This window comes from Apium graveolens, chromosome 3 (genome assembly GCF_009905375.1).
Source record: "Apium graveolens cultivar Ventura chromosome 3, ASM990537v1, whole genome shotgun sequence".
In the NCBI taxonomy this organism is placed as follows: domain Eukaryota; kingdom Viridiplantae; phylum Streptophyta; class Magnoliopsida; order Apiales; family Apiaceae; genus Apium; species Apium graveolens.
Genome location: NC_133649.1, coordinates 149,348,009 through 149,360,700, shown reverse-complemented (window position 1 = coordinate 149,360,700; position 12,692 = coordinate 149,348,009). Strand labels below are relative to the sequence as shown.

Below are 12,692 nucleotides of genomic sequence, written 5' to 3'. Positions count from 1 at the left end.
ATTTACCGGAGTGTAGTAACACCCTCGAGGATTTATATACGAATATATATTTCTCCAAATATCTTGTGTTCCTCGTTTTTATTGTTCCGAACACTATTCCTCTTAAGAATACGAAACCACTAACCGAGCACTATATATTTTATCCGCTAAAGATTTGAAAGAATTTTTAATTTAGTGATTATCGTATTCAACCCCCCCCCCTTCTATGATAATTCGGGACCTAACAAAGGGAATCATGATATAATGCAAATGCATGAAACTACATGAACAAATTATCATAAAAACTACCAAAATAAAAAAACTACATGACAAAATATATGCTACTATATGAATTAAACTATCATGAACATGCAAACTATATGAGACTCACACAACCATATTCCTGTCCTCAGTGAAGGTAATAGTAAGGAATCAGGCATACCTACTCAGAATCAGAATCATCACCCTCAAGGGTGGAGTATCATGTGTGTCCGGAGGTGGATACACAGAATACTCACCAAAAACTGGCCACTGGATGTCAACTCCCGTAGCTCTAAATGCAATCCCAAGTGTCTGGGTGAGATCGCGTGCAAACTGACTGTGGATGTCGTGCATCGCATCCATCCTCCATGCAAGACGCCTATATTGCGTCGAGCTCTTCTTCGATGACTCCTTCAACTGTGACGACTCTATCTCCTCACCCAATTGAGCTCTCCAACCCGATTCACGGGAAAACTTGGAACCACCAGCATAATACTGATCATAGGGCCGCTTACCTGGAAGCATATCAAATGAATAACCCAACCCCTTAGGATCGGGCTTACCCTCATACCACCCCACCATATGCAATATAATCAAACTATCAATGGCAGCACTAGGGAGCTGAAGTTGTTTATGTTTGGCCTAACGAACACGAGCTGCCACACACAGCCTCGTCACTATGGATATGTAAGGTATAGAACCTGTAGGGCTCCCTCTCAAAAATCGTAGAATACCATGGTGAATAATCCTACTAATGTCCACATAATCCCCCTTCAGAATACCCCACAATAAATGCACTTGCTCTACGTTAACCTCATGCATATGAGACGTTGGCAGAATATTGGCACAAATAAAAGCATTCCAAGCACGGGCAAATCTGTTCATACAAGAAGCAGGGAATGTGGCATAATCAGTTGTACCCTGCTTAAATTTCCACTGAGGCTTAGGCACACAAAGAGTAGCAACAATCAAATCCAAGTCAAAATCCTCCATAGTCTTATCATTCCAAATAGCTTGACTGACCTTTTTCGCTGGCTGATTAATTACCCTCCTTATCGCTCCAACACTATACTCCACCTTCATCCCCCTAACCATCGTAAAACCATTCTTCTCCTCCTTGGCGTTAGTGTAGAACTCCCGCATAACACTCATGGGCACAGCAGCGGGAGCCTTACAAAAAGGTACCCAGCCCATCTCGAGAGTCATCTCCAACAACATACCATCCATCCCGGATGGCAAAAATCCTCTCTCCTTAGCAATAGGCTTCGCGAGAAGCCTCGTGTACTCCTCCTCAGCCTCAGGATTAGAAAACCTGGACCTCACACCACTCACAGTAGAAGAATCGGTGGCGCTGCTTCCAACTTGAGTTCTCTGTCTTTTGAGTGTCATCGGGATTGAATAAAAGTGAATAAAATCTTAAGTATTTAGAGAGAATATGTGTTTGAGAGTTTTTGAATTGGTGGAGAATATGTATGTAAGTGTATGTATTTATAGGTGGAGGGGTGTGAATTTGATAAGGAATAGAAGTGGGATTGATTATGGGAATCATGGGAATAAGGGAATTGATTGGGAGAGGGAATTATGGGATGTGGCAGAGTAAAAATCGGGTTAAAATTGATTTTGGAATTAAAATACCAATTTTCTCTAATAAAACTGATGTATTTATTTTTTTCCAAACAGGGGCCGACGCGACCGCGCGCTGAGACGGCGCGGCCGCGCTTAACTTCTGGAAAACCGGCACGGGCGCGCGCTAGAAGAGAGCGAGCGCGCGTGGCTACTAGAAAAACGGTGCGGCTGCGCGCTTGGTCAGCGCGGGCGTGCCCAGCTTCTGTAGTTGGCCCTGAAATTTTTCTGTTTCTGATTTTTTTTTATGTTTTTCTTTCTTCTTGCTTTCTCTACATACTAATGTACAACATACTTGGGTTGCCTCCCAAGAAGCGCTTCTTTTACATCGCTAGCTCGACGTAAAATCTCGAGATCAAGTGGATAATAAAACGACACTAACCACCTCACGCTTTACCGTATCACCATAATAATGCTTCAACCGTTGACCATTTACCTTGAATGCTTGGCCCGGATCATTCTCAAAAATTTCCACCGCTCCATGTGGAAATACAGTTTTGACAATAAAAGGACCTGACCATCTTGACTTCAACTTTCCAGGAAAACGACGGAGACGGGAGTTAAATAAAAGCACTTGTTGCCCCGGCACAAATTTCTTTAGCACTAGACCCCGATCGTGTCACCTTTTGACTTTCTCCTTGTACATTTTGTTGTTCTCATAAGCTTGAAGTCAAAATTCGTCAAGTTCGTTCAATTGAAGCATCCTTTTCTTTCCAGCTGCATCCAAGTCCAGATTCAATTTCTTCAAAGCCCAATAAGCTTTATGCTCGAGCTCCACCGGAAAATGACACCCCTTACCATAAACCAACTGAAACGGCGACATTCCCAATGGAGTCTTATATGTTGTTCTATACGCCCAAACAACTTCATCAAGCTTCAAAGACCAATCCTTCCTTGATGGACACACTACTTTCTCTAAAATGTGCTTGATTTCTCTATTAGATATCTCAGCTTGACCATTTATCTGAGGATGATAAGCCGTAGTAATGTGATGATTTACATTATACCTTTTCATCATAGCAGTAAATTTGCGATTGCAAAAATGCGACCCCTCATCACTGATTATGACTCTTGGAGTTCCAAACCTTGTGAATATCTGCTTGTGAAGAAAATTAAGCACCACTTTCGCATCTTCGTTGGCAACACCTTAACTTTAACCCATTTTGACACATAATTAACCGCCAACAGGATATACTGATTGTTGCAAGATGAGAAAAATGGCCCCATGAAGTCAATTCCCCAAACATCGAAGACCTCAACCTCGAGAAGCACATTAAGAGGCATCTCATCCTCCTTAGACATATTACCCACTCGTTGACATCGATCACATTTCAAAATGAACTGATGAGCATCTTTAAACAATGTTGGCCAAAAGAAACCTGCTTGAAGAACCCGAGCTGTTGTCTTTTCTCCACCATAATATCCTCCATAAGCCGTTGAGTTGTAATCTCGCAAGATCCCCCCCCCCCATTTCGTTGTAAGGAATACATCTCCTGATGATTTGGTCAGCTCCTTGTCTAAAAAGAAATGGCTCATCCCACATATATACCACTTCACTTCATGTAGAAACTTCTTCCTTTGAGCATAAGATAGGTCGGGAGGCATGATGTTACTCACAAGGTAGTTCAAAATGTCTGCAAACCACGGCTCTTCTTCTTACACTCCAAACAGCTGCTCGTCGGGAAAAGACTCATTTATCAATGTCTTATCCAATGAAGTAGCATTAGGATTCTCTAATCGCGAGAGATGATCAACAACTTGATTTTCAGTTCCTTTTCTGTCCTTGATCTCTAGTTCAAATTCTTGGAGCAAAAGAACCCATCGAATTAATCTAGGCTTAGAGTCCTTCTACGAGACAAGATATCGAATTGCAGCATGATCCGTGAACACTATCACCTTAGTCCCAAGTAGATAAGATCGAAATTTCTCAAAACCATAGACAATAGCTTGAAAGCTCTTTCTCCGTATTAGTGTAATTCAGTTGAACACCATTGAGAGTCTTACTAGCATAGTAGACCACATGAAAAATGTTGTTCTTCCTCTGCCCAAGAACTGCTCCAACTGCATAATCACTTGCATCACACATCATCTCAAAAGGTTCATTCCAATCAGGTGAAATTATGACTGGTGCCGAGATTAGACTCTTCTTTAATGTCTCAAATGCTGCAAGGCACTCGACATCAAATTTAAAAGGAACATCTTTCTCTGATAAACTGCACAATGGCTTTGAAATTTTCGAGAAGTCTTTGATGAAACGCCTATAGAAACCCGTGTGACCAAGAAACCTGCGAATTCCCTTGACAGAAATAGGTGGGGGAAGATTCTCAATAACCCCTACTTTGGCTTATCCACCTCAAGACCCTTACTAGAAACTTTGTGCCCAAGAATGATGCCCTGACGCACCATGAAGTGACATTTCCCCCAATTGAGAACCAGATTGGTCTCAACGTGTCCAAGGTTCTGCAAGCATTCATCAAAAGAATCTCCAAAGACCGAGAAATCATCCATGAACACTTCCACATTCTGGCCAATCATTTCAGAAAAGATGGCCATCATACATCTCTGAAAAGTGGCTGGTGCACCACACAGACCAAAAGAAATTCGTCTGAAGGCGAAAGTACCAAATGGACAAGTGAAGGTAGTCTTCTCCTGATCTTCTGGAGTGATACAAATCTGATTATAACCCGAATAGTCGTCCAGAAGATAGTAATATTCATGACCAGCCAACCTATCAAGCATCTGATCAATGAAGGGCAATGGAAAATGGTCCTTCGTAGTGGCCTTGTTCAGCTTCGTGTAGTCCATACAAACTCTCCACCCCGTGACTGTTCGTGTAGGGATAAGCTCATTCTTCTGATTTGCTACCACAGTGATACCACATTTCTTTGGCATACATTGAATTGGGCTTACCTATGAACTGTCAGAGATAGGGTAGATGATCCCTGCATCTAGCCACTTTAGAATTTCCTTCTTCACTACTTCCTTCATTATTGGATTAAGTCTTCTTTGCTGCTCGACTGTAGGTTCGCTACCTTCTTCTAGCAGAATTTTATACATGCAGTAAGAAGGGCTGATTCCCTTAATATCTTCTATAGTCCATCCAATTGCCGATTTGAACTCTCTTAGAATTCTCAAAGCTTTTCCTCATCACTACCTGAAAGGTCAGATGCAATAATAACAGGCAGAGTAGATGCATCACCTAAAAAAAGCATACCTCAAATGTTCAGGTAAAGGCTTAAGCTCAAGAGTAGGAGCGTCCTCAATAGAAGGCTTGAGGCGTTTAGGAGCTTTATTCAATTCCTCCATTTTAAGAGATTCAAAAGGCATATCAATCTTCCTTTTCCATGGAGAAGCATTCAAATATTGCAATTGCTCATCACCTTCGTCATCTTCACTATCCGAATTTCCCAATAAGACTTTTGTTAAGGCATCAGACCTTAGCAATTGATCAAGTTCTGATGTGACCACTGAATCGACCAACTCGACTTTTAAGCACTCCTCATTATCAGTAGGAAATTTCATAGGATTGAACACATTGAACGTCACATCTTGATCCAACACACGCATTGTAAGCTCACCCTTCTGCACATCAATCAAGGTTCAGCCAGTTTCCAAGAAAGGCCTTCCCAAGATTTTGGGAGTCTTGTTATTCCTAGTGGACTAACAATGAGATTTACAGAAGGGGGGTTGAATGTAAATCTTAAAACTTTTTCAAGTTTTGAGTAGTTTCTAAGGCTAACTGCTTTAGTGAGCAAATGTTTGTGAATTGCTTGAAGCTAATACAGACAGATATATATTCAAATACAAATGTAAAGAACACAAAGAACTTAAAAACTTTTCTGGTGGATTTGTTGTTCCACCAGAGATGTGTTATTTCAGAAAATCTATGATTCAAAGAATTAAATCACAGTTGTGTCCTAGTACAAACTAGATGATTTTCTCTCTGGATTTTTCTAAACAGCTCTGGAAAATTCACCATCTAATTACTAGTTGCTACTTGGTTTATATATCACCAAATTTACAAATGAAGACAAAACTGTAAAATACAATTAAAAGATTCTTCACATGTTTCTTCTTCATTTCTCTATCCAATGCAATTTAGGTTTAGCTGTGAATCTTTGAATACTTCCTTGCTTACACCAGAATGGAAATGCTGCATTTTTCTTGATTCCTCCTAGAGGCTGCCACATTCCAGTTTGTCTCTGTCAACCCATGTGCCTCTGTCAGCTTATGAATTGTCACTATCAACTGCTATTGAAATAAGCATCCGTTGAAGCTTTCATCCGTTGATGACTTTATCCGTTGAAGCTTTATCCGTTGATGCATTAGCAGTTGAAGCTTTATCCGTTGAAGCACTCATCCGTTGATGGATGTTATCCATTGAAGCTTTAGAGACATCCGTTGAAGCTTTATTTCTCATCCGTTGAAGGCCTTTAATATCAGTTGATACTACTTCACTTATACAAAATTACAAGGCATAAAATATTTACAATTATCCCTCCTATTTGCATATCCACTAGTAGTCAACATGACTGATAGTTTCCTATAACATCTAAGAATTACAACTTAAATACAGAGAATGAAATGTGCTACTATACTAAACTTATTTCTAAGTAAAGCTACTCCTTCAACGGATAGCCAAAATGGTCTTATCCGTTGAGGCTACTAACACTAGATTTCTACTTAAGTGTTTTGTTTAACTTATCATCAAACTAATACACATATTCCTAACAATCTCCCCCTATTTATGTCTACTAGAACTGTAGGCATAAATTTGGGTTTAACTTGATGATAACAAAACACTTATCAAACATATGAACTGAAATAAAGTAAAAATTCAAAAGTGCTGCAAAAGTGTGCATACTGAGATAGAATTAAAGAATTACATTGTTTCCAAGGGTGCTCCTTTAGCCTGAGTAGATTAATTTCTTTTCCTTTGATCCCTTGTTTTCTTCCCTAGCCTCATGTCATTCTCCTCTATTTGGAGTTGGAGTTGTCTGTAGAATTCAGCCTCATCTTCTTCATTGATTTCCAATTTAGATTGCATATCCTTGAGAGTTTCATTACTGGCAATCTTGAGCTGACCTTCAAGTCTGAAAAATCTTCTGACTCCTTTATTGTCTCTGAACTTCATCAACCAATAAGGTGATTTATGAACTGTAATTCCTCTCTCTAGGATGAGTAATGTTCTAGGGAAGGCATTGGGCTCCCACCAAGTTTTCCTTATGCTGGCAATCTTGTTGAGAATCTCAGTTTTGGCAGTCCTGGTAAAGCCAGAATCCCTTTTTATAGCTGAGTAGACTCTAACCAAGGTAGAATAGCCTTCATTCAGAATTCTGTAAAGAGGCCAAGTCATTTCCACACTTCCTTTATATTTGAACACTAGTCTTTCTGGAAGCTGTCTGTAGGCATCTATTCCCCTTACTTCCTCCAGCTCATCCAGATAGAGTTCAATATCTGTAAATTCATTTATGTCACAAATGTGAACATAATCATCCTTTGAGGCTTGTGGCTTAGGCTTAGGCTTCTGAGTGAATTTGATTGAGGTTAGAGGAGGTGTTGATTTGATTTTTCTTTTCTGTTTCTTTGATGGTGGAGAAGTGGTTAAGAAAGTGGGCAATTTGATGGTGTCCCAATCAATTGGTTCCTCCTTAGGAGTGATTGTTTTGCCATGGATGTTTATGAAGGGGTCAGGCACAATGGGTTCAGGAATAGAAGGTAGTGGTTTGGATTTTGATTGGGTTTCTTCAGTTTTATCTACAGTCTTCCTTTTTGCACTGGCCTTCTTTCTGTTCCCTTTCTGCCATTCCTTTATTGCCTTACTTCTTTCTTCCACATCATCACTAAGCATGTCCCCCATACCTACATCTTCACCCTTGTCTTCAATTTCTTTCTTTTCTTCAGCTTGACTTGACTTTAGCTGTTTTTCAAGCTTTGCTTATGCTCTTTTGTCAGCCTTTAGCTTTTTAGCTTCTTCCTTCAACCTTCTGGCTTCTTCCCTCTTGGCTATTGAGAATTTGGGATGTCCTTGTATCACACAGATACTCTTTCCCTCTCTAAAGATAATATTCATGTTCATTCTTTCAACCACATCCTTGGTCTCCTTGTGCTTCATGATATTACCACCCAAAACCTTGTCTTCATCAGGCTTTGGAAGAGGAAAATCCACTCCTTTCAACTGAGCAAGGCTTAGAGGGTTCTTTGTAGAGTCCTTATTGGATCTGTTGTTGGGCTTGAGAACCATAGATTTCAGATTCTTGGAAGAAATCTCTCCAACCTTATTCCTCCTTACTGGCTTGAGCTCCATAATGATTGGATCCACCTTTGTGCTATGCTTCACAGATTGTGATTTTGAAGTTGTAGAACCAAAAATTTGTTGCATCATTTCATCAATTATCCTCCTTTGTTCTTTGACTTTCATCTCAACTGCTGCTATCTGGATTAGATCAATTCCATCAAGCTTTCCTTTGATTTGAAGTGTTGGAAAAGTGGTGATGGCAGGAACTAGCACTTTAGATATTTGAACTTTTGTTGATGGCTCTCCTTCCCCTTCCCCTTTATTCTCCCCCTTTTTGTTATCATCAAGGATAGGAGTCAAGCCTTGTGCTTTTGCCAGCTGCAATAGTAGACTTGTCTGAGATTGTTGATTTTGAAGAATGGTGACCACAGAGTCTTCAATGACTTGAACTCTGTTTTCCAACTTGGCCAGCCTCTTGTCAGCATCAGATTCTCTCCTCAATCTCAGCAACAAATCTTGCATTGTACCATAAGGCATGACTGAATCCAACTTCTCAGAATTGTAGGATTTCAGATCAGCAATATCCTTTTTGTTAGCATCAGATCAGCAACTTGTCTAAGATTGTCTGATGTGCTGCAACTGCAAGAGATGCAGAGAGTCTAGATGAGCTTGAAGAATAGCCTTGGTACCAGCATCTGAAGTGTCCTGAAGGGCCTTTTGAATAGCCATAACCTGCTTGACCAAAGCTACACCAAACTGTCCTGGTGTAGATTTCTTTGTCCATGCCCATTCAGGTAAATCTGGAACAGAACTTGGGCCTGCATCTCCTCCTAAGTTCATGCTTCCATCCAAAGAAATAGAGTCATCATCATTAGAATTTACTTCAAATTCTTCAGATAACTCACCAGCTTGAGAAGGCATCCTATTAACAGCAGCTTTATCTCTTTGAAGAGATTTTGAAGTGTGCAATATGTTCAAAGTCTGCTCTGCCTCCACATTGCCCTGAGCAGCCAACAGTTGATAGGCTAAAATAGGATGAGTAAAAGTGTCAGCATCCAAGGAAATGTTACCAATTTCAGCTTTGTAATGTTGCTGAAATTGTCTTCCCTTTTCAGCATCATCCACAATCATTGACTCACTAGCAATGGCTGGATCCACCCTTATAGCTTCTGTACCTGCTTTTCTCTCATTTTCTCTATATTTTTGCATCATGGGCTCCCCCTGGCTCACACACACCCTCACACCCTCACCCTCACCTACTAAGGTGGCACTCCCCTCACTCACTTTTGCCATGCTGGAAGAAATAGCATGCATATTTTGACTCTCAACCTCTCTTTTTGCCTGGGAGCAACCCAACCTCTCACTCAAATTATCACTCCCTTCCCTCAATCCTAGAAGTGATTGTACAGTAACCATGTCTTCTACACTTGGAATTGATTCAGTTATATGTGTAGAGACCATCAATGGATAGGGAGTATCCGTTGAAGTGGAAACTGATGATATCAACGGATAACTGCTGTTAAGCTTATCCGTCGAAGAACAACCACTTGTCAACGGATGAGAGATATCCGTCGAAGAAGGAAAAGATGTAGATTTTGAAAGTGACATAATTGTTGAATCTGTGTGAATTGATTTTAAGTGAGGTGGCACAGATTCTTCAACTAAGTTTGAAAGAATTGGCTGATGATCCAACAAATCATCTAAAAGATGATGATCACCAGGATTTGAGTGGGGCTCCTCCCTGAGTTTTAAAGAGGGAGAATCAGGAATTGATGTGAATATCATATCCACATCCAGAGATGGTGATGGAGAATTAGGTGATTGATGTGTGTCTATTATGAGAGAATGGGGTTGTGACTCCACATTTGCTGGAGCCACATCAAGCTGAATTTGAGAAGGCAAAGATACAGGTGGATGTATCTGTGCAGTGTGCGCCCCCTGTGTTGAAACTAGGGTTTTAGCCTTCTTTCTTCTTGAAAAGGCTTTGATAGGTGAATGTGTGGCTTCAGTGTCCCTCCCTCTTTTGTTCTGTGTCCCTGGTTGGGGACTATTTTCAATAGCTGCATCCTTTTGGGAGGATGCAACTAGGGATGTGTTTGACTCCTTTTGAACCACCACAGTCTTTTGAGAAAATATGGCTTGGATGGCTAGGGTACCACTCACCTCTCCCACCTTACCTTGGGGGGTTTCTTGATGTTCACCCCTCCCCTCGCCACTCACACCCTGTTCACTCCCTTCAGGGTTTATGGTAGTTGTTACAACTGTTGTCTTTTGAGAAACAATAGAGGTGGTTTTCTTTGACTTGTGTTTTGGAATTTTAGGTTTGGTGGCTTTGGTAGGAATCTGTTGGGACAAAGACACAGATTCCATTGCCACACTAGAAGGCAAAGAAATAATGGGGTTGGAAGAGATAGGAGTTGCAGAAGTATTTACCTCACTTACCTGAGGTGCATTCATTATTTGTAAATATACCAATGGCACATGGCTGTTGAGGTTAATTCTCAAAAGGTCTGCAAGGACCCTTTTCTCTTGTGCCCAACATTTGAGTTTATTGCTCTCATTAGTTATGACCAAACCTTCAGCAACATGGTTAGCCAATAACATAAAGAATCTAGCATAGTAGATGTTATGAGGTCTATTAGCTTTGTTACCTAACCTGGAACCTAATTCTAGCATGACATAGTTGCTAAAATTAAAGTACTTATCAGAAACTAGCATATAGAGCATATTAACAAGAGATGAAGTTATGGCATCAAAATTGCTAATTTTCCCAGAGAAAACCTTGATAAAGGCATCTCCACGAAAACTCCATTCTTTCTTAAGGCCCTTCCTTCTAATGCTCCCTAAACTAGCAGAATCAAAAGAATAGCCTATGGAATCTAACATAGCAGATACATCATTATCAGTGTGTGGTGTCATGGCATTATTCTCAGGTAGCTTAAAGCAAGACTGTATATCATCATAGTTAATACAGTAATCCTTACCTTTGAGAGAGAAAGCAATGGTCATATATGTGGAATTGAACTTTGCAGTTGTCAAAATCTCCTCAATTACCTCACAATAGATAGTTGGGGCTTCCAGCATTGCATAGCTTAGTTTGCAGTTCTTGATGAAGTCCATCATCTTGTGATAATCTGAGTGGGCTTCATTCTTTTCCACCAAAGCTACGAAATTGTTATTTTCATAAACAAAGCCAGACTGAGACATAATCTTGACTACTGGTGCCATTGTTGTGAGTAGAGGTTGCAGAGAAAAGATTGAGAGTTTTGGGAGAGAAAGAGAGTAAAAATTGCAAGAAAGCGTAAAGTGAAAATAAGAATTCAATGGGCTTTTATACTTTCTCGAATTAAAACATAAATAGAATGATTAAATAATACTTTTAAGTAAATTACAACCGTTTGAGAATAAAGAAAACTGTAGAAATTTAGAAAACTGCCTTTAATATAAATATATACAACTGTGTATATATGTATCAACGGTTAAGTAAACGAATCAACGGCTGTGACTCACTTAAAGTAACTGATGTGACACTTCAACGGATGAGGTAAATAGTTATCCGTTGAAGATTAACACTGTTTTTATCCGTTGAAGGATAGAATTACCAGAATTGTATTTATCTTTCAAAGGATAATGAACATCCATTGATAGAACAATTTTGGCTTTCAACGGATAGGGAATATCCATTGATAGAATAAACTTTACTTAAAGCCAACTTTGTTCTTGCCACAAATTCATTTCAGGCTTCAAAGCAGATTATAATGAAAACATGAATTTATGAATAATTAAGCATACCTAGCTCACTTACTAATCTTGTGAATGTTGATTCATCAAGTGGCTTGGTAAATATTTCTGCAATCTGATTTTCACTTGGAACAAAATGAAGTTCCACAGTACCTTTCATCACATGTTCCCTTATGAAGTGGTACTTGATGTCAATGTGCTTGGTTCTTGAGTGCTGCACTGGAATTTCAGTAATGGCAATGGCACTTGTGTTGTCACAGAATATAGGAATTTTGTCAACAGTTAGTCCATAGTCAAATAGTTGATTCCTCATCCACAGTATCTGTGCACAGCAACTACCAGCAAAAATGTACTCAACTTCAGCTGTTGATGTTGAAACAAAATTTTGTTTCTTGCTGAACCATGACACAAGCTTATTCCCTAGAAATTGACAGGTGCCAGTTGTGCTTTTCCTGTCTATTTTGCAACCTGCATAATCTGCATCTGAGTAGCCAATTAGATCAAAATCAGACTCTCTAGGGTACCAAATTCCTAGATTTGGAGTCCCTTTGAGATATCTGAAAATCCTTTTAATAGCCACTAAGTGAGACTCTTTAGGGTCAGCTTGAAATCTAGCACAGAGACATGTAGAAAACATTATATCAGGTCTACTAGCAGTTAAATATAAAAGTGAGCCAACCATGCCTCTATAACTTGAAATGTCTCATACTTTTCAGCCTTGTTTAATTCAAGCTTGGTGGCAGTGGCCATGGGTGTTTTTGCAGATGAACAATCCATTAGGTCAAATTTTTTTAAAAGTTCATAAATATATTTAGTTTGACTAATGAAAATTCCACCACTAACTTGTTTA

The 12,692-nt window shown here is 39.7% G+C and overlaps 1 protein-coding gene across 1 annotated transcript in view; it reads right to left on the bottom strand.

Moving 5' to 3' along the window:
- LOC141714632 (uncharacterized) overlaps positions 1-822 on the bottom strand; it is a 144,261-nt gene extending 143,439 nt beyond the window's left edge. The window contains exon 1 of the mRNA XM_074518140.1: positions 505-822. Within this exon, the coding sequence (XP_074374241.1) occupies positions 505-822 (318 nt within the window). The remainder of the gene's footprint in view (positions 1-504) is intronic.
- Between the last annotated feature and the right edge of the window lie 11,870 nt (positions 823-12,692).